General features: G+C 50.6%; 8 protein-coding genes across 8 annotated transcripts; 4 read left to right on the forward strand and 4 right to left on the reverse strand.

Annotated features, from left to right (window-relative positions):
• Positions 1 to 295: 295 nt before the first annotated feature.
• On the reverse strand, positions 296 to 3,453 carry CONPUDRAFT_81540 (uncharacterized protein). The gene is made up of 6 exons (XM_007769336.1): positions 3,159 to 3,453; positions 2,707 to 3,093; positions 2,212 to 2,643; positions 2,067 to 2,152; positions 1,729 to 2,000; positions 296 to 1,662 (listed from the first exon to the last, which is right to left on the reverse strand). Exons 3-6 carry the CDS (start codon positions 2,348 to 2,350, stop codon positions 1,110 to 1,112), a joined length of 1,050 nt encoding a protein of 349 aa, XP_007767526.1. The 5' UTR covers positions 2,351 to 2,643; positions 2,707 to 3,093; positions 3,159 to 3,453; the 3' UTR covers positions 296 to 1,109.
• A 1,101-nt stretch (positions 3,454 to 4,554) lies between these two features.
• Positions 4,555 to 6,572, forward strand: CONPUDRAFT_136567 (alpha-ketoglutarate-dependent sulfonate dioxygenase; the record flags this gene model as incomplete). Its single annotated transcript, XM_007769543.1, has 7 exons — positions 4,555 to 4,878; positions 4,939 to 5,033; positions 5,107 to 5,169; positions 5,232 to 5,632; positions 5,705 to 5,817; positions 5,882 to 5,972; positions 6,562 to 6,572. The coding sequence occupies 7 exons, from the start codon at positions 4,555 to 4,557 to the stop codon at positions 6,570 to 6,572; spliced, it is 1,098 nt and encodes a 365-aa protein (XP_007767733.1).
• A 36-nt stretch (positions 6,573 to 6,608) lies between these two features.
• CONPUDRAFT_152769 (uncharacterized protein) lies at positions 6,609 to 8,066 on the forward strand (the record flags this gene model as incomplete). Its single annotated transcript, XM_007769545.1, has 1 exon — positions 6,609 to 8,066. One exon carries the CDS (start codon positions 6,609 to 6,611, stop codon positions 8,064 to 8,066), a length of 1,458 nt encoding a protein of 485 aa, XP_007767735.1.
• Positions 8,067 to 9,003: 937 nt separating this feature from the next.
• CONPUDRAFT_89435 (P-loop containing nucleoside triphosphate hydrolase protein) lies at positions 9,004 to 9,684 on the forward strand (the record flags this gene model as incomplete). The annotated part of the gene is made up of 3 exons (XM_007769546.1): positions 9,004 to 9,312; positions 9,368 to 9,442; positions 9,493 to 9,684. 3 exons carry the CDS (start codon positions 9,004 to 9,006, stop codon positions 9,682 to 9,684), a joined length of 576 nt encoding a protein of 191 aa, XP_007767736.1.
• A 532-nt stretch (positions 9,685 to 10,216) lies between these two features.
• Positions 10,217 to 12,898, reverse strand: CONPUDRAFT_122373 (uncharacterized protein; the record flags this gene model as incomplete). The annotated part of the gene is made up of 3 exons (XM_007769547.1): positions 10,217 to 10,673; positions 10,724 to 12,144; positions 12,197 to 12,898. The coding sequence occupies 3 exons, from the start codon at positions 12,896 to 12,898 to the stop codon at positions 10,217 to 10,219; spliced, it is 2,580 nt and encodes an 859-aa protein (XP_007767737.1).
• Positions 12,899 to 12,986: 88 nt separating this feature from the next.
• CONPUDRAFT_81547 (uncharacterized protein) lies at positions 12,987 to 13,947 on the forward strand. Its single transcript, XM_007769337.1, has 4 exons — positions 12,987 to 13,594; positions 13,655 to 13,722; positions 13,774 to 13,818; positions 13,873 to 13,947. The coding sequence occupies exon 1, from the start codon at positions 13,216 to 13,218 to the stop codon at positions 13,390 to 13,392; it is 177 nt and encodes a 58-aa protein (XP_007767527.1). The 5' UTR covers positions 12,987 to 13,215; the 3' UTR covers positions 13,393 to 13,594; positions 13,655 to 13,722; positions 13,774 to 13,818; positions 13,873 to 13,947.
• Positions 13,948 to 16,296: 2,349 nt separating this feature from the next.
• CONPUDRAFT_143507 (plant expansin) lies at positions 16,297 to 17,308 on the reverse strand (the record flags this gene model as incomplete). Its single annotated transcript, XM_007769549.1, has 4 exons — positions 17,066 to 17,308; positions 16,732 to 17,019; positions 16,520 to 16,678; positions 16,297 to 16,442 (listed from the first exon to the last, which is right to left on the reverse strand). Exons 2-4 carry the CDS (start codon positions 16,838 to 16,840, stop codon positions 16,297 to 16,299), a joined length of 414 nt encoding a protein of 137 aa, XP_007767739.1. The 5' UTR covers positions 16,841 to 17,019; positions 17,066 to 17,308.
• A 1,168-nt stretch (positions 17,309 to 18,476) lies between these two features.
• CONPUDRAFT_72245 (uncharacterized protein) lies at positions 18,477 to 20,177 on the reverse strand (the record flags this gene model as incomplete). Its single annotated transcript, XM_007769287.1, has 10 exons — positions 18,477 to 18,481; positions 18,525 to 18,615; positions 18,677 to 18,731; positions 18,886 to 19,012; positions 19,081 to 19,143; positions 19,282 to 19,400; positions 19,463 to 19,464; positions 19,530 to 19,561; positions 20,013 to 20,045; positions 20,105 to 20,177. 10 exons carry the CDS (start codon positions 20,175 to 20,177, stop codon positions 18,477 to 18,479), a joined length of 600 nt encoding a protein of 199 aa, XP_007767477.1.
• Between the last annotated feature and the right edge of the window lie 76 nt (positions 20,178 to 20,253).

The following is a 20,253-nucleotide window of genomic DNA, read 5'->3' on the forward strand; positions in this document are numbered from 1 at the left end:
AGTTGGTCGACTCGGTCATACAGGAGCATTTCAGTTTATCTGCAGTGTTATCGGAACACAGCCTCAAAATCGAAAGTCCGCAAATTAAACTTGCTGTGGATTCACGGCGATAAGCAGTGTGTCGCCCACCACATCGTCCTCGAGCTTCGATCACCACCTACACCTTTACCCGCCCCACCATCCAGCCAACCCCATTTCATCCAACACGTCTACGACAGATAGCATGGGCAAACAGGAACAGAGTAAGTCGATCTCGAGTCACAGCGCTTTCCCTCTGAGTCAACTCACGTTGCAGTCGAATGCACGCAGACTCCAGAGCAGCCACGCGACAGTAGAGCAGCTGGTGCTCCAGGCTCTCAACACCGCCACTTTGGGATCGGTGACTCCAGCCTCTAGGCATAAGGCCTCCCCGAATCAGGCAAAGAGCTCGAGCTCTCAGCAAGCCCAGTCGAGCTTGCCTGCCAGGCCTAGGGGCGGAAGGTACAGTGCCTCTCGGAAAGATGAAAACCGGTCAAACGTCGGTCCCCAATCCCGGCGCTCAAGCACACAGTGCGATCGTCCAACCACAGAACACAGCACCTCACGTCTTGTTGATCATCGGCAATGCAAGCTCTGCACGAAGAACCTGATACCACGTCACGCCCAGCAAATCATCTGTGATTCATGCCTCCGATTCCAGATCAATGGTGAGCATGCGCAGCTTTCAGCGTGGCGCATCGATGGCCTTAGCTTTACTTGGAAGTCAAGATCACAAGAGCGACTCGAGGGTGGAAGAGAACGAGAGGATTAGCGCTCATGGATATTTATGTGAGTCGTTGCTTCTCTTTGCTAGCCTTCTCTTGCTTCCGCACCTACTGTTCCGTCGTGCCCTGACGTTTTCCAGTTATGCATTACGTTCAGTAAGTGCTCGATTCGTACACCATTTCGCTATTATACGCAGAGAGTGGTCGATTTGTACACCATTTCGCTATTGTACGCAGAGAGCGGTCTTATTTCTATTTATCATGTTGGAAGATGTACTATACACAATCACTAACTATCATCAAATGCATATGTATCACGTCAAACGTCCGTCTTTATCAAGTCCTACCAAGCTCCTCGACTACTCTTCATGCAAGCTCTAAGCCCGTGTAAGGCTTGTTAATGCTGAAAATCTGGGCGTCGTACACAGCCTCGGCTGTCAACCCAGCCACCCTCAAAAACAGCGAGCCGTCGATCTGCTCCAGCCCCTCCAACCCACAGTTCGGCGCCATCGTCACCAAGTGCCCCGCCGGGCGATCGCCGAACCGCTCCGCGAGGTGCAGCAGCGCGCGGATGAGCTTCGCGTAGTGGTCGTCCTTGGCCACGATCGCGCTCTGCACGTGCGTCGCCCAGGGATTCGCGTTGCCCTTGGTTGAGGCGAGGACCTTGGCGTCGAGCTGCGCGGGCCCGGTGTAGCCTGCGTCGGTGCCTGTGCTGCTGCTGTTGAACCCGGCGGGGACAATAAACTCGGCTGCGGCGGTTTCCTTCCAGAACGTGGCGATATCGAGGGGCGGGCGGCCGAACATGAGGTAGATGGTGAGTGAATTGGCGAGATACGCGCGGAGGAAGATCTCCTGCGAGCGTTTGGATAGCTGGTATAGGTTCGGGCCGAGGAAGAGGCATGAGGTGACGAGGTGCATGCTGGGTCATGCACACAGATATCAGCGTGCGATTCGTGAAGGGGGACGTGATAAAGGTGAAACGCACTTGTAGAAATCAGCCTGCAGGCCCTTGCCTTCGTGGTACCCAGCAACGCCGTACAAGATTACCATGAGCCATTGCAACTCCTTGATCTTGCGGTCGAGCTCGCCGGGCTTCGACAGGTCGATGCTCCATTCGAGCGCGTACTTGAGCATGCGGTCAGTATTCGCTTCGAATGTGACTTTGATGTTCTCCTGCGGCGTGTCGAACTGCCTCGTGACGAAGTCGCCCTCGTAGACGAGGTTGAGAACGTCGAAAACGGTGACTTCGGGGGTCTTCTGTTGCGTACCGTTGACTCCGTTAGTTCCTTTGATAGCAAGCGACGAGACCGCGTCTGCACTCACGGAGGATTTGGTAGACACTGTCGACCAAAGCGGCGCGAGGAACTGGTGGTTGAATACGTTGGGGTCCACAGCGGCCATCGCCATACCTAGAGAAAAGAAGGAACGTGAGTTTGCTGCGCATACATTCAGAGAGTACGACACGCACCTTCAGCGGCTAGCCCTGGGATGCCGAATTCGATGGAGTACCCAATGTGAATCATAGCATGGTACAATGGCTCGAAATTGCGCGCGAGCATAGCGAGCCCGGTGCCGTCGGCGTTCACGTTGAACTCGTCAGAGTACATGAACCGTTCGAGCGTCTCCGTTACTCCGTGCTGGTCGATCTCTTCAGCAAAGAAGTCGAGGTACCGGGAGTAGCAGCTGTTAGGAACAGATTATCGTTAGTGTAATATAGACGCCAAGTAAGGAAAACACTTATCTTCCTCACCGAGATGTTTTGCGAAGTTATCCAACGTAATCTTATCAGTTACCTTGGGAATGTCTTTGGTGCCTCTGCGAATCTACGCTGTACAGTGCCTCAATGACCGGGGCTGAGGCACCAAGTGGGTAGACGGCGAGGACATGATGCGAGCAGTGGCTAGTTTTACATGCATCAGACATTAGGCCAGCTATATAGGAGCTCTGTGGACGCAACGCTCACTTGTGAAACCCGCCTGGTCGGTTGAAAATATGGTTCTTGACGTGATTCTCCCTTAAAGCGCGTTTGACCGCATCCCTAGCTGCCAACGCGTTGGTCCCGGGGAGCCGCTGCGGACAGAAGCCCGTTGGCGCCGCCGAAGGAGCGGGGAAGAATTTGTCGAGTTTTTGAATCGAGAGGGTGTCCATGGTGGTGTTTGCTGAGCGTGAGTGTAATTGGCGTCCACTAGTTCGTTTTCAGGTTGTATATATGCGCATCGTCGCAGGCAGTGGAGATGCAGAATGTGCGGGCCATGCAGGAATTGCAAAGCGCTGCCCGTACTTGTCGGACGCAAACGTCCACGACTTTACGCCTGATCCCGCCTTCCGTCTGCGTCACTCCAACTACAGTCTAAGGATACAAACATGTTAGCGTGCTACCTTTGTTTACTCATCAGGGGCGTCAATGACACTCACAGTGGGTGGATCTCGCTATCTCCCCTTGTCGCACGCACGTGCAAATCTGGGTGAGCGTGACATTTCGACGAGCGGAGAAAGCGCAGGACTAACGCCTTGACAGTCTAACGTCATAGAGGTCCCTGATTATTGAGCAACCCTTGGCGGTACATGCAGATCATCATCAGAGAACAACCAGAATATCCGTTTTCAGCCTAGCCGGGTTAAAGCTCGCTGCCAGTGCTAGCTTGATGACGAGGAGCTGCCGTGTTTGTCGCATGAGTTGTCGTATACATAGTTAGTCGATGTTGTCGGCATGGTGTACGCGTACTGCGGCGGCAGAGACCAGGTCGGAGTCAATATTCAAATCGGGATAATCCGGGCCCGTAGGAAAAACAGGGGTTGGAATAGAGACAACCTGATTGGTCAATGTGCTATGCTCTCCAATACGGTCATGTTAGGTCGCCGGCTGCCCTCGAGTTGTCCTAGTGTTGTACTCGAATGGCATTAGGCAGATATTACTATTTGCGCTAACCTATCGCTGGCGAGACCGACGAACGACGAAGAAAAGCGATAGTGACTTGGCTGAGATTGCTTGGAGACAGTTCAAGGGCAGTTTGGTCGTGGGAAACGCGTTTTGCACCGCGCTCCACCTCCTCACCAGTTCTTTCACAAGTCTCCATTCTGCTTTCATGTCTTATATAACACTCAGCGAACGTCCACTCCTGCGCCAGCAACATCCCTCGAGGGCGTAAACAATGAAACCCCCACATTGCTGTGGACGCACGTGGTGTGCTCCTGGGTCGTGACACTCTCCGAGTCATGTCGAGCCTAGAGTATGCGCAGATGCTGTGCACGCTGAGAGCAAATGATAGTGAAAGGTAAAGCCAAATAGGGTCAGCGTAGCCCAGAAAGCATTGTCAAAGGTGATGCATATGGTAGAAACTAATCACGATTTCTGAAAGAAGGGAGCGATTTGCCGGCCCGCGACAACTCCGCAAACACCACGCGCTTGCCCATTATCTCCCGGAGGTTTGAGCAACGACCGACACAGCGAGCACGACATCATCACCGGCATCCCGCTGTCTCATAACAGGACGCGACAATGAGGACGTGAGGGTATTGCGGCGAAGTGTGGTGTATCCCAAAGTTAACGCTCACGCTACTCCACAACACTTCCACAACCTCGCCGCCGGTCCGGATTCAAGCTTCAGCTTTGATCTACATTCAGTCACCTGCACCATGGGTCCCAGGAACATACCCCGCCTGCAGATAACAGAAATAAACCATCACGAGCTTTGTTGCGTCTAGCACGAACCCAATGACGAGCCAAGTCACGAGTGAACAACGCTCCATTCAACATATAACTTGCGCCAGGAAGGACCTCCCAGCACTTCTCAGCCTCTGTCGAATAGCTATGGCTACCACCACTGAGACGGTCACGGAGACTACGCAGACGCTTGCGAGTCTGCCCTTGAACAAGTCCGACGAGAGCGAACAACAGGAAGAATACCGCTATGCTCACCTACTACCTCACTTCGACGCATCCATCAAGTACCCACCGCTCGTCCCATTCGAGCACGTCGACCCCGGCTCCCGCGCGCTCAAGCACGCAGACCCTCGCGCGTTCCTGGACGGCGCGGAGAAGATCGTGCATCTGACCCCGAGGTTGGGTACCGAGGTTCGCGGTGTGGATCTGCTCAAGCTCGACAGTGATGGCCGAGACCAACTTGCGCTCGAGGTGGGTTCTCTCACACGCCGTCGAACCTGGAACATGAACGCTGATACGTCATTTTCATAGGTGGCGAGGCGAGGACTCTTGGTGTTCAGGGGCCAACAAGAATTCATCAACGCTGGGCCTGAGGCGTATCTTGAGTGGGGACGATACTTCGGAAGGTATGTATCCAGGCGCTCCAAGAAGATATGTCTAGCGCACCTATACGCCTCTTGCTAACATATACACCTCTAGGCTACACATCCACCCAACAACCGGCCATCCAAAGGACCACCCCGAGCTTCATCTCGTTTACGTGTACGTTTTTCTTAGACACCCGCGCCTTTGACTCCCTGATATAACTTCCACTCATTTATAAGGGACGCAAACTCAGACTACAACTTCGGATACGAAGGCAGCATCACCATGACCGGCTGGCACTCCGACGTCTCGTACGAGCTCCAGCCACCCGGCCTGACCACATTCTTCCTGCTCGACTTCCCACCCACGGGCGGTGACACCCTCTTCACATCCCAGGTCTCCACCCTCCGCCGGCTGTCCCCGCCGTTCGTCGAGTTCCTGCGCACGCTCAGCGTGGTGCACTCGGGCGTCGACCAGGCAAACCGTTCGCGCGCGGGCGGGAAAGGCGGAGTGGTACGGAGGGAGCCGGTGGAGCATGTGCATCCGCTGGTGAGGAAGCATCCGGTCACCGGGGAGGAGGCGTTGTATGTCAACAAAGGATTTTCAAGAAGGATTGTGGGGCTGAAGAAGGAGGAGTCTGGTAAGTCTTCTTGCGTTTTCTTTTCGTAGCTTGCCTGGAGAAGGTGTATATTCACTGACGGATCCATTGCAGAGGCGCTCCTGAACTTCCTGTATAACCACATTGCCGCGTCTGGTGATCTACAGGCTAGAGTCAAGTGGGAGCCTGGGACCGTTGTCGTATGGGACAACCGCATCACTGCCCATGTAAGTGCCACCATCCGTGATATACAACTCGAGTTAACATCCCCGTTGACTGACGTGTCGCTAGTCCGCGATTGTAGACTACGGTGAGAGCAAGGCGCGTCGCCACGGTGTCCGTGTTACGCCTCAAGCTGAGAGGCCCATTCCCGCTCTCGAGGGTCTAAAAATCCCTTCGCTATGATGAAGAACGGACTGCTGCTCAAAAATCCCGTTGTATAACATATGTACGTACGTATAGATATGTCCGAGTCGTTTCTATGTCTTGGAAAACTGTACCATGGACAAAGACGGTTTGTATGACTCGGAAATGACCAATAGAAAGAAGTAGAGCCTCAAGTCTGAAAAGAGCGAAATGTCATGACGCGAGCGACATGCGAACCCCGATTCCAAGACGAAGTACATGAACGTAATCAAGCTTTCAAGCACCACTGAGCCCAGTTCCGTCCAAGGCGGCAACTACCGGAAGTCTTCAAATTCCGACATTGACAGGTTTCGATTTACACACTCATCGCCACCAACAGGCTCTGGAACTGCGTTCTGCGAACAGTTGAAGTCCCTGGAACCTTCCTTCGAACATAATGCGGCAACCAGGAGAGGAGTAATCGCACTGCAACTTACAGGGAGAAGGTCTGGGAAGGTCCAATGGGTAATACTCAAAAATGCTTCCTCACTGACAGCGCTTGGCTGAAGGACGCCTCGTGTACAACCCTGAGCTGTCACTGTCTTGCCCATGAACCTATTTAAAAGCTGAACAGTGAAAACTTTCCCTTCCACTCTGTCTCGTGTCAACATCCATGTCCGAGCCCCAGAACGCGAAACTTCCTCCCGCTGCTCTTGTCCGCCTCTTCGAGATTCACCTGGTTCTTGTCCATACCGAGCATTCCGATTTGCAGACGACCCCGCCCGAGCGCGATGTTTGGCCACTCCTCCACGTGTGCCGCGAGTGGCGCCGCGTTGCTCTCGCCACACCGCATCTCTGGGGGCACGTATCCTTGGCATGGTCACCTATGCTCATCTCGATCGCGATCACCTGCTCGAATAAAGAAGAAGACAAGGCTATTCTGACACTCCATTGCACTGAACAGCATATTCCCTCAGCCGACGACGCGAAGATTGTCGCTCTTTCAGGAGGTCTCTCCCGGGTGAAAGGCATGTTCTTGGTCCGGAGGGATATCTCTCAGGACAATGCGCTCCAGCGTACGCTCTCCCTCCTCGGCTCCTCGCTCAAAACTCTTATCGTTGTTTCCCTCGAACCGAATCCCCTCCAGCTACCGACACTAGCCTCTCTGAGACGCCTACACGTGAAAGGCTGCGGCATTCGTTTTATCGATCCAACACTGTGCCCCCTGACTCACCTGATCATCGCTGGCGGCTTTGGGTCAACGCCTGTACTGACGCTTCGTGATATCCATCGGATGCATGCCGCCTTGACCGTGATAGAATTGGCTGGCTCCATCGCCATGTCTAACAGCAATGAACCTCACCACAGCCTCGAACAAATCCATATGTCGTGCAGCAACCCATGTCTTCAGCGCATCTCCATTGAGAGTGACCTATTGACATCCCAGACACTCTTCAAACTCATCGACGCTCCACCTACTACACAACTGCATACGCGTTGCTCTTCCCTTTCTCTGTCTGAGGGGCTACTAGAGATGGATAACCCGATTCTCTTCCTTTCGCTTGTGGACATAATTGCCGAGCAGCGCTGGATGCCGGCGCCACTCGTCACCAGCGTCAGTGAATTGTCTCTCCGCCAGTACAGGACCACCCGGGGCTATGGACTTGTGGTCTCGTGGGGCCCTCCTGCGCCGTCATCTACGGATCAAAAGCCCAATCTCCGATTCTCGGTAGACATGAGCTCTTTTGTCTCGGAAAGCTCGATCTACGATACATTGAGCGCTCTGGTCCACGTGCTACCGTATGACGATTTCCCTGTGGTCCATGTCTCCGGCTTTGACTCACCATCAAGCAACCTTCAGAGGCGCTTGTGGGGTCTATTCAGCTCTGATAGCAAGATGACTCAGCTCAGCGTCTCTGGCTGCCATTCCAGAGGACTTCTTAATGCTTTCAAACAAGGTTTACCCCGCGCCCCGTCACAGCAGCAATCGAGATCTCCTCTGCGCCTCCGGGTTTCCAATCTGTTTTCACGCTCCTCCACATCGACTCCGCACGAACCTGCTTCGCCATGCAGTCCAGACGGCACATTTGCGCCCTTGCTAACACATCTATTGGTCGACGGCTCTATGTGACTTCATCGGAGCGCTGACAGCATCTCCCTTCTGATGATCTCAAATGGCAGCGAATTGCTTGAAACGAGTTTACATACCCTTACAAACCTCAAAGAGTAGATGATAAACTGGTGTCTCGAATAGTCGAGCCCTGCAATTATAATATAACTACTGCTATCAGAGCCCAAACATCGTACCGTCTATTGTTTCATATAAAGTTGCAACGTGCGTACAAAGAACGATCGCTAAGGGAGTGTAAACCAAACGAGTTTACACACCCTTAGCGTCCATGCTTTGAGACGGTAAAATCGACTCCGAAGAAAGTTCTTGGGCAGTCACCAAAGCTTGTTTGCCTCCCCAGTGGAAACATATGTAGCTCTTGTTTCTTACATGCCTCCCCGCTTCGGTCCTACGATCATATCGTTTACAGACGAAGCGAGTGTGGTGATGTCTGAGCGCGTAAGTAGGTGTATGAGTGCCTCAGCATCAACGTGAAGAGTTTCAATAGCTTATCGTGTGAGATGGACGAAAGTTGGCGTTCGTTTCGGTAGTTGGAAAATGCGGAGTATACAGGCCTCGCTAGTCTCGAACCAGCCGCTCCTTTAGGCGGAGCTTTTTCGGCCCTATGGGCAGCTCCGCAGGAGCGTCTGGAGACTTTTGATAGAGGCCTATACCGTCTTGTAACGCGCGTGACAATTTTGTAGCTAGAATGGAAACTCTGGACATCAATAAGGAAACTTGTGATGCACTGTAACTGCACTGTAACACCAGGTCACAGACCTGTCATTGAGTGTCTGCGAATTAGGAAGTACCGCCTCAATCAGGCAGGAGGGGAAACGGGACAGCGGAACGTCTCGAAAATCTCGCAAAGTCCTCGCCGTGCTCAGGGGGTGCAGCGCCGAGCCATAGCGCCTCCCATTCCACTCGTTTTGCCTATCTATGCTCATATAATCTATTCATGAGTAATGAAGATACCCCCTCGGACCATAGCCGAGAAGTCCTCTCTTCGAAACGAGCTCAAACAGCTAACTACTCATCCGAAGACACACGCAAGTTACTCTCGAAGACATGTGAAGACCGAACAGGACATACCCCTCATCCGTGGCAGCTGGACTGCGCTGAAGCATTCTTCCTCGGACTGGACTGTACAGTCATTGCAGGGACAGGGGCAGGCAAGACCCTTCCTTTTGCAATGCCTACCATGGTGCGGCAAGATCGACAGGTGACACTGGTCATATCACCTTTAAATGCTCTTGAGTATGATCAGGTAAGTGTTCGAGGTGATAATGGGATACCAATACACTCACTGACATACTCGGTAGGCCCGTCGTTTCAAAGAGATGGGTCTGTCAGCTACGGTGGTTAATGGAGACACATATACAGCTAAGCTTCATCAAGTGAGTAAGCAAGAACATTTTAACGATGGCAAAGACTGACTGTGCATCAGGAACTCGAGAACCTGGAACACCAGTTCATCTTCACCTCCCCGGAGATGGCATTTAGCCCAAGCTTGTTCAACTCCCTTCTGACAACACGCACCTTTCAAGAGAACCTGGCCGGAGCCATAGTCGACGAAGCGCACTGCATCCCGGACTGGGGTAGCACCTTTCGACCAGCATATGGTCAGGTTGAAGGTTGAATCGACGTGGTCAGAAACGCGCAGCGACTGCATAGCCACCTTGGTGCGCTGCGCGAATGTTTCCAACGCTGAAGCGCTAAAGGCCCAACCCAACCCAACCCACCATCGGCTGCGGCGAGCAGCCACCCCCTCGCCTCTCCCTACCTCCTCTCACCTTGTCGAGTCGACGATGGCGCTCCGCTCTCACGTCCTCCCTCCGACTCCCCGTGCACAAGCCCCGCATCGTCAAAACCAAGGACGCGCCTTGCGTTGTTGAAAACTGGGGCTGTCACCCGCTCACCTCCCCTTTGCTCGTCCAATCGACGATAGCCCCCACCTCCTTGGCGCCTTGTCAAACCGACGGGGCTGACGCCCGGTCACCTCTCGGTTCGTCGAATTGGCGATGGCCAATGCCTCCTCTCGCACCTGCCAACGTCCCTGGCCCACTCTTGGCACCCGGTCACCTCCCACTTCGCCTCGTCGAATCGACGACGGCCCGGCATTACACTACAGCTGGTAAGCCGATATATTCACTGATTGTTTACACATCTATCTAATCCCAGATCTCTGTCGTTTTTCGTCGCAGGTTGCGGTTCTCCCACCATCTCGCTATTGTCTTGCGCCGGAACAAATGGATCGCGCCCTCTCCCACAACATCTACGACCCGATCGCTTGGTGTAGGGGCCGTACGTCCTCCTTTATTCTCATTGACTCGCGACGACCTGAACGTGTTCTCCAGCCGCTTCACGTCTTCTGTCTTCGAGGGTTTGGAGTGTGTGACCCCTCGCCTTAAGGTACGTATCTGTTTTTCCATATGCCGACGTACCTTGACGAGTGTTGACACCGCAGGACCAATCTTGTTCATTCCCTCCCATGACGCGCTTGGTCCATCCATCGAGTACGTAACCTTTTGGTCCTTGATGTTATGCTCTTGTGCCTGATCAACCGGGTGCCATTTTCCAGGCTGCCCGGTAAGGTTGACTAGCCATGCTCGGCGCTGAACAAAGTCCCTGTGGTATTCATTTAGTTGGAGCGCATGTGGGATGAGGTAAGCACTCACTTCAACTCTGGTGGCCATTCACGATGAATGCAGTGCAACAGCTCCAGAATCTCAATAGCATATCGGCTATTCCCCCCACCTGCATATCGAAATAGCAGGTACGGAAGCGTCGCCTCCATGACTCCCACATCCCCACCCTTAATTGCTGTGTGCAGATCAATGTACCGCAGCGCATCACAGTTCCACAGAACTGATTCGCGAAAGATCTCATCTTTATCTTCATCATCCCGTAAGTCCCAGTCTTCTATCACCGAGGTCGACGCCAGCTTATCAAGAATCTCTTCCGCAAACTCGCATAGCCGTTCCGGGGATTTATCCCGGAGCTCTGCCAGGTCGTCAACACCTGTTACGACACGCCAGCAGTCCCAAAACCTGGCCTCCGTAATGTGAACAATGGCCTCGTCAAGCTGTTGGTGAAATGAGCCTCGAGTTTTTACGGAGTCGAGGCCTTTGCGGTTGAGGATCGTGAATGAGTGACGGAGACCACGGCCAGCACATGTACCTAGATACTGCTTGTGCAAAGAAGCTGCAAATGTCATAGAGTTATGAAACCATCCAAAGACTGGAACAAGGAAGTCGAGGCGATCAAAAGAGTTATCATCCCATGCATGCCTTGCGATAAGGCCGCGCAAGCGTTCCGCTGTCAGCTGATCCCCTCCCCATACAATAACTCTATCCATGCCCATCTGTCGCTGCTTCTCGTTGGTGTTTGCCAAGCCCAAGATGCGGAGAAAGTGATCGATCACCTTCTCATTGCCTTTATAACTAGCCTCTTCAATGTGAACCGTGCCTAGAATCTGCTTCTCGGTGCGATACTGAGGACCTGTAGATAGCTGTTGTACCGGAGGCGGCTTTGATAAGAGTGAATGTTCGCGTCCACTGTAAGTCTTGTACTCAAAATCTGTCGATGAGAACAAGAAGGACAAAATGCGATGCATATCTCGTTGACGGCGTGGAGCAGCAGCCTCCCGGTCAAGGTTGAATATGTCCTGGATGGACAGAGGCCCCTGCCTTCGTGCCTCTTGACGAAACTCTTGAAAAGTGCGGTTGGACAGCGGAGGAAGCTGAGGCGGAGCATCTGGCTGGAAATAGGCCGTAGCTGATGTACCACTGTCGAAGTGAGTCTGGTTGTTGATGCGCTGATTGAACACTTTGAATGCAAGGTTCAAGTTGTCATGAGTGATGGTGAAGTCCTCTCCTTCTTCGATACGCTTTCGGACTTCAGCTAAGGTATTCTCGGAGATGGTTTTGATAGCACGAGACATCCACTTGTGAGACATGGTAATACCGAGACTATGCAGCAGATCAAGTGATTTTGCTCCAATATTCTGTGATCGTAGATGTGTCGTCAACATCTTCTGCCATTTGTTATGACTCTGGGAGCGGGAATACATGATCTGCATGATTGTTGCAACAACCATCTAGTATAACATAGTGTTCAGTCATTGTTCACCCATAAATCAGCTTTCATACCATGTCCGGTTGTCTCTGAACATCTCGGCTCTCTTGTTGGTGCGTACGAGAAAGTCCATAGAGAAGAGACCAGAGGCGAGGTGTGCCCCCTATGCCAGGACTACTCAGCCGAACCTTCCACTCGTCAATTGTGAAGGAGGTGAGGCCATCAGCCGAAAGCTCGTCAGATGGGCAAAGGGTCATGTCGCTAATCTCTTCGAGTTCTTTCTCTAGGGTAGCTGTGACAACTTCAAAGCCAAAAGCCTCCATCACCCCGCGAGCAGCACGAGGTCGTTTCTTTGTACTGCCACTTGGACGATTTGGCATCCACCAGTTCTTGAGAATCCCAGGGAGCTTGTCGCTGTTCATGAGAGCGGTCCGAGCACCGCGAATAGCTGGGTGTTGAATGCATCCCGCATCTCCCCAGCTCACGCAAGACAGAAAGCCCGGCAGGTCAAATCCTTGTGATGCCATGTAGTAGAGACAAGCTGCAGCCCTTTGCGCAAGCGAGGAGCCTAGGTCGGCGGTGTTAACCGTAGGCAAAAACAAAGGAGATTCCGAGTGCTTTGATCCACCCAGCTCGTCCTCCGAGTCGTCTTCATCCGAGTCGTCGGCAGCATTCAGTTGCTGGTACGTGAACTGTATACCATCGAATGGGCTAATATCCGAGTCAAAATCAAAGCTACGCGGGTTGAAATCGAAGGAGTCGTCCCCAGTGTCCATGGTATGATCATTTCGAAACCTCAATTGCACTGAGAACATCTAATCGCGCTGCGCGCGCTGCCAATCGTTTGACATTCGTGAGAGTTATGTTGACATTTCTCTGTTTTGCCGAGCTTAGTAATTGACAGGCGTGACAAGTTGTAACGACGGTATAGGCCTCTATCAAAAGTCTCCAGACGCTCCTGCGGAGCTGCCCATAGGGCCGAAAAAGCTCCGCCTAAAGGAGCGGCTGGTTCGAGACTAAGGCCTCGCCATCGACAAGACGTCAGAGTAGATCGATAAGAATGCGCATCCTTATGATACTATATCGATAATCGATGATAATCGATGATAATCTTCACGCGTGTCGGGAAAGCGAGGCGAGAGGAACATGTATCGGCGTCGGTAAAAAGATGAGCTTTGGCGCACTAGAAGATATAGACCACGAAGACGGCGAGAACTTGAATCGCTCGTGTCGGTACCAAGTATACAGCCCAGCGATTGCTCTGGTATAAGTCCACGTATCAGGGATCGAAGTTGAGATCATCGGTGCGGAAGCAACACACTTAAACTGACGATGACGAACTCACCAGTACGATAGGCTCTAGCCTCAGGCTATCTACGAGCAGATCAAGGGAACTACAACGGATGACACGATGAAGTCGACAGTGGTCGCCTTCATGTCAAAACGACAAGACGCAGGTAGGCCTACAAACGCTGAAGAGTGTGGAAAAAATGAGATATCGCGAAATCGCTCAGAACTAGGCATACACTCACCGTCAACACCTCCAAGCTACCGCCAGTACCTGGTGGTACTAGCATTTGTTCTATGATTACCTTACACACTAAGACACGTCACTATTCACCTCTTCCTTGATCAGCAGTCACGGTCTAACCTTTTCCGAAGCTTCCCATCCACCTTCGGTCGTTCGTTGAGGTCACTTGCTAAATCGTTTAGTCGATGGCAGAGTATATGCAGGTGAAGAAAGGCGTACTGAGACGGAGACATTGATAATATGAGGCGCGGAGAGGTCCAGTCATCGCTACTCACAATATTGCGGAGAAAGAGGTCGGTTTTGAGTCACCTTCGTATCTTTGTAGAGTCACCCAACTTGTCATTGATCGATGATCAATGGTCTCGGACACTGGCAAAACTGCGCAGCAGGAGGCATCCGGCAACTGCCGGCTGTTGTTCAAGGTTCAAGCTCCGACAGGTTTTGTCGTCTTCTTCTCAACTTCTTCTTAGATGGCAAGGAGAATTAAGATCATCTTACACAACAGTCTAAGTTGCGGCGACTGTGTAAACAAGGTTGGCGATAAACTGTTGCACTTTACTAGGGTGCTCGAATGGACGGAAGGAAAAGGTGTGTGCTACGTCTTCACACCTTTTTCGCAGACAATCTGGACGGCCTTGGTAGTTTCAATTGCATCATTAGAGAAGTAGTAGGTCGCTGCCACAACCAATTAATGTCAACGATATCAATTGTAAGTGGCTATACCCCGAAGGGCTCCGTTCAGTTAGCCTCAAAGCGAGCTCTTCTGGGTGTACTCGAGCAATGCAAGCCTCGTGGAGCATTAGTTGAGTGCTCTAGGAAGGTACAAAGTCGCAAGTGTTTGCCCTTCACCGAAGATCAGAACTTGTGGGTGGAGGAGACCGTAATGGCCAATGGCACCGGATTTGATTTGGTTATTCAGGCCCTCCAGAAACGGCAGCAGCGTTTCAAGATTTTGAATACTCTTAGGTTTGTGGAAAATGGAGAAGATGATACGAGGTGACCTGACGATTAATGGCAGACGATACATAGTTCGTACATAGCTGATTAAATCTTGGATTAGATGTCTCTCGGCGGTTTCGATGCCTTCCGTTCAATGAAATTGCCTCAATTTGTGAAGTCGGATTGCTAAGAGCATTCATACTACTCATATCAGTTAACACTCTTGGCAGCCCATCATGTAACAGCGTGCATTTTGAAACAGCCTGAGATAGTAAACTAGTAAACATTGTCAAGTCGGGTTGCTAAGAGCACACAGTACACAAAGTATTAAGCACCCTTAGCAACCTAACCCAGGCAGATGGATTTCTATCCTTGCGACGACAAGCAGAAGCAAGTTGGTGGTGGTAGTTGCAGCGAGAAGATATCAGTGAACACTCTTGGCAGCCCATCATATAACAGCGCGCGTTTTGAAACCTGAAATAGTAAATCAAATCGTACTGCTAAGAGCACTCAATACACAAGATATTGAATACTCTTAGCAGCCTAATCGAGGCATATCAGAATCACACCCCTTGTGGCGACAACTTGGAGCGGGAGTATGATGATGGTGGTATGTAGTAGTGGTAGTCGCAGTGTGTAGATCTAGGGGATGATAACGTAGCCTACGTGCGCGTGAATTGTGTCAGCATCAATGTTTAAACGTTTATAACGGAACCATTCTGATTGGTCCCAGGGCATTGAAGTAGATTCTGCATGAATTATGCGGAGCAGTAATATTTATGTGCCGTATATCACCGATATCATTAGATATAACGAGCGCAGCCGCTGGTGTAGAAAACAAAGCCAATGTGGTATCTGGCTCTTCTGATGACTCCGCTTGATTTCCCCAACGCCCTCCCTTTAGTCATCCGTCGTCCTGCAGACCATCATGGACTAACATGAATGACCATATTCAGCCCGGCTCCATATGAATCAGGATGGTCTCGAGGCTTTTCAAGCTCTCAGACCTGTTGAGGCCCGGAGACGTCCATGGTATAAGGCTCAGGTTTGTGCAGTGGCGCTTATGTCGACCGATGACCTGACGATCGTGGGCTGTGATACAGTGGCCTATCATCTCGATGGGTAAGATGATCGGAAGATCGTGCACTTCCTCCCCGAACAAGAAGTCATGCCTGACTCGGATGATCGTTGCAACGTCCCATTAGCTGTTAGAAAAAGGCTTGGGTAGGCTTTTAACCAGTCACGTCGCCGTAAATCCTCAGAGCATCAATCTCAGAGTTTGCGATATTGAACTAGTGGTGTTTGTTGTATACAACCGAAAGTTAGTATAATTGGATGCTGATGATGCGCCACCTTACTTTGAACCTTCTTCCGAGGCTTGATGTAGTATTATGAGGTTCAATTGAACCTATCAAAAGCACTTGATACGTCACTAGCGAAACCCAGGCCTTAGCGGTCGTTAGCGCGACACCTAATTTGGACATAAATGTTCTGCATTCCGACCTAATTCTATGTTACGGTTGTACCAACGCGTCAGATTTGTTCAAGTAGACGCGCTGATAGACATTGTTAATAAACGTGGATACCTGCTGAACAACAGCAGGGGGTATAGATACGATAAGTTAGAATAAATGTTAAGAAAAGACATCGTAGCCCATCCGAACTTTCTTCGCGAGTGAAGCCTCAGCCACACAGGAAACCAGTTTAAACCCAGGTCCAGGTCATGCCGTGGAGCCTTCCAACAGACAGGGGAGCGAGCTGCTCGAACGCGCCGGTGGAGAAGTCGAGATCGGTCAGCGCGCACCCGGTGCAGCGATCCTCAACTGTGACGGTGACACTCTTTCCTTGGTCTATGATATGCGAGAACAATGGTGGTCAGACATGCCGTGATTTATTTTAATGCATAGGCGAAGAGTAGGTGACTTACAGTTTGCCTTGATCTTCTTCCCGCAGACGGGGTTGTTGTTCGGGTTTCCGCCCTTGTAGCCGGGGTAGGTGTCGAAGAGCTGCTGGGAGACGGCGACGATGAGGTCGCTGGGGACGTTGTGAACGCCGCATGCGCCGGTGCCGACGGCGTAGGAAGTACCTTGGATATTGTAGTCAGTACATGATATGAGGTAAGGTGAGGTTGAGACGCACCTTCACCCGTCTGAGTACCAGTGAGGTAGCTCTGACGCTTCTCAATAACAGCTGCGCTGGCGCCTGCAACAGCGAGAGTGGCAAAAACGAGGGCTTTGGAGAAGAACATGGCGATTATTATTAGAGTGAGAGTTGGTGTTTAGTAGACAGAGTGCGCCGGGTGAGTGTAAGAAAGGAGGGTGATTTTTAGCAGGAAGCGAGGATAAGAGAACAGTTGGTTATGGAAAATAGCGTCGAAGAGAGGCCCTTTTATAAGTATTCGGGCGCTACTTTCCTCGATGTCCTTCGCTGGCCACAATGAGACGATGAAACGAACATTGGCCACGGTACTGACTGGTTCCGAACGCGTCGCTGGGTCGGCGCCCAAGAACGCCCCGTTCCAGCCCAAGAAATAGTTTGCCAGCGCAGCGGTAACGGAGACTCGACATCCTACTTTGTAACTTCGTTAATGAGGATTGCTAGCCCTGCTGTCCCAGAGAACCCGCGACGTTGCTAATATTGGTGCTCCAGAATTATCGTATGAAACGCAAGTAGAGATCCATCTTTCCAGCGCATGGATTCTAAAGACAAAGTAGCCGATGCCGAAGTTGTGTCGCAGGAGCCAGCATGTTGGCGCCCACTAGCACCGCCAACAGTGTTCGAAGGCAAGACACGACATCAGTGGGCTATAGTTGGATGTTATGAAACATACAATCAGGATTGTCCTGAAACTCACCAATAGGACACGAAGTATGGATGCGCCAATGCGATGACCATGGTGATCAGCGCTGAACGGAGCATCTGTTCCCATCACGGGAAACACGCTAGTCGCGGTACCGGCAGACAAGGAAGCGACGCTCGGACTCGATATCATCGGGAAACTCGTGGAGTCAGATTGATGGTACGTACTTGGTTGTGCATAGTCTGGCGGAGAACATTCCGTAAAGTGGATGGCAATCATGAACACGCAAGTCGGCCACCAGTTCAGATCCGAGGCAGCGTACGTCAGAAAGCCGGCGGGCAGAGAGCACGCGAGTGTGCACTGGATGAAGTCTGTAATGACCGACTCTCGACTTCGGTGCATCCCGCAGTTCACGAGTGGTAAATTTCAAACGTCCATGCACATGCACACGCGCCATCGTAAGGGGCTGGCGAACGTCGCCAACGCGGGAATCTCCGTCGGAGCTCTAACTTAAATTTGCTCAGCGCGGCTCGGCGGACTCATCGATCTATAGCATCACCCTCTTGGTTGTAATTTCTTTGTAATTTCTAAGTTTCACTCATATGTTCGCAGCCAAAGCCCGTTGGAAGTTAGTAAAAATTGCAGCTCGTTTTAACGCATAATTATTGCGTATTTGCTCTGCTGTCTCCGACGATTACTTTTAGATTTTAAAAATTCTCTTTCGGTTTATTATTTGCCAACTACTACGCGTTCTAGCTGAGTGTTTGATACATAGCGCTCGCTACTTCATATACAGATGTTTCAAACAGTTTTCGTCACATGTATAGTATAATGGTGCACAAAACAACGATATAACAGGCCGTTAATATCTTCCAGACTTTCGTTAGGATTTTTATGGCATTACAATAGTCGCTGGTTACAAGAAAAAAAACGACGATGTATAGCAGTCTATTTCATTCCGTACCCGATCACATTTCCTTCAAGATGATAACAGGCGTGTTTATTACAACAAGCTCGAGCTGAGGGGTAGTTTAGGCGGTTATAACACTTTGTGTCAAATCCAGGTTTATAAAGTCTAATTGAGTCAGTCTATACACGACGTTAGAGAATATGCTGTTATTATTTTACTTACAGCTGCTTCGAAGGTTGAGTATCATCCATGGACCAATCATGTTGATCACTACTGTTTGAAGTACACCACTTATGCAGGTGAGAACGAGTGCCTAGGTGATGATTACTTGAGCACCAGTGTAAAGACACGAAATACCGACATATTTTGCTCACCGCGCTGTCGGGTAGAAGTTGCGACACAGAATTAAATAGCATCGCAAAAAACACACTGTAAAGTATGTAAGCAAAAAAGCTAATCCAACAAACTGAGAACCCACATAAAGAAATAAATCAGATTGTTGTGAACAATAATATGCATGACAGTTAAAGCTGGCGGTCCTCGAATTTTCCAGAGAGGAATATGAAGATTTGCGATTGCATACCGTAACACAAGCCCACAAAGGAAGAGTTCGTAGGCTAGTAAAATTGCGCACGTGGCTGGAGTGCTCCACATAATGGATGGAGGAAGCTCAAGGTTACAGCTGTTAAATCCGAAGAAATCGATTTCCACTTTATCCGAGAAAGTCACTCAGTCAGTTTTACTTGCGCCAGAGTACACATCTTAATGTATGACATACCGTTTACATGGTACCCCACTGCAATTAAATGGCATATTATGGACACATTGAAGGCTTGGGTAGCTGCAAAGCAGGTGAGGAGTGCGATTAAGAGACTTTTGGGCCTCCCAAAGAGTACATATATCCGTAGGCTCAGCATTCCTTGGTAAGAATACACTGTTAGTATGCGAGAACGCCGCCATCGCATAATAACAAGGCTACCTTGCAATAGAAACATGATAATGGTGGTGACTAATTGAGAGAGTGTCCAGAGAGCGAAGCCTGGAAAAAAGACTCCATCAGATTCATCATGGCGTTTCAGGAAGTGATTGCGCTTGCATCTGTAGGAGTAGAGTCACTCGGGTCAGTGATCACAAATATGGGACCTGTTCGCGAGACGCACGTCTATGAAACAAACAAACAGCGAACCATAAGAGAACGATTCATAGTCAAACCTGAATGTTGCTCACTTGATTAGACAGTGGGATGGTGAGGTTCCATACTGTAGTGAAATCAGTGCATAGTATATCATCGATCAAAGTAATATACAAACCAAGCTGTAATCTATGGACGTCAATTTCAGCTTGATTTTCGAACGATTTTCAACAGGCTTCATTTACACAGGAAAAACAAAACCCATGTAACGCATCTAAATTGCACGGTATGATGTACTTAGCGGCTTTCATCCAATTATGAATGAGTGTGACCCTACCAATGCATATACTAGACTTGTCAGTGTGAGTTTCTTGTTCTACAAGGACCGGGTAAGCACAAGAGTAAGTACAATCGACGTGTCCTTTACCCATATTAAATCAACCTAACAAATGATACTTAAGAATGATCATCAGCCTGATAGCGGAGTGTACAACTTACCTCAAGCGGAAGGTTGAGCGCTTGAATCATATTATAAGCTCAGCTGGGCGTGATCCATGAATATCTATCATCATACGAACCGTAGTCGTAGACGGCCATGGCTAACGCAGCAGCTAATCGGAAAATGTTTGTATGCTTTCATTAAATGTAGATATTACTAAGCAAGACTTACTGAACGTGTATTCTATCGCCAATGACTCTTCTGCCGACAATACAAGCTCCTGATATATCTCACCGCTAGACATTGCGAGCTGGCTACGAAGGGAGATGGGGTGTACTGTAGACTATTTTACGAAATACGGGTTGATATATACTGATGAA

Source organism: Coniophora puteana (assembly GCF_000271625.1).
Source record: "Coniophora puteana RWD-64-598 SS2 unplaced genomic scaffold CONPUscaffold_5, whole genome shotgun sequence".
NCBI classification, from domain to species: Eukaryota; Fungi; Basidiomycota; class Agaricomycetes; order Boletales; family Coniophoraceae; genus Coniophora; species Coniophora puteana.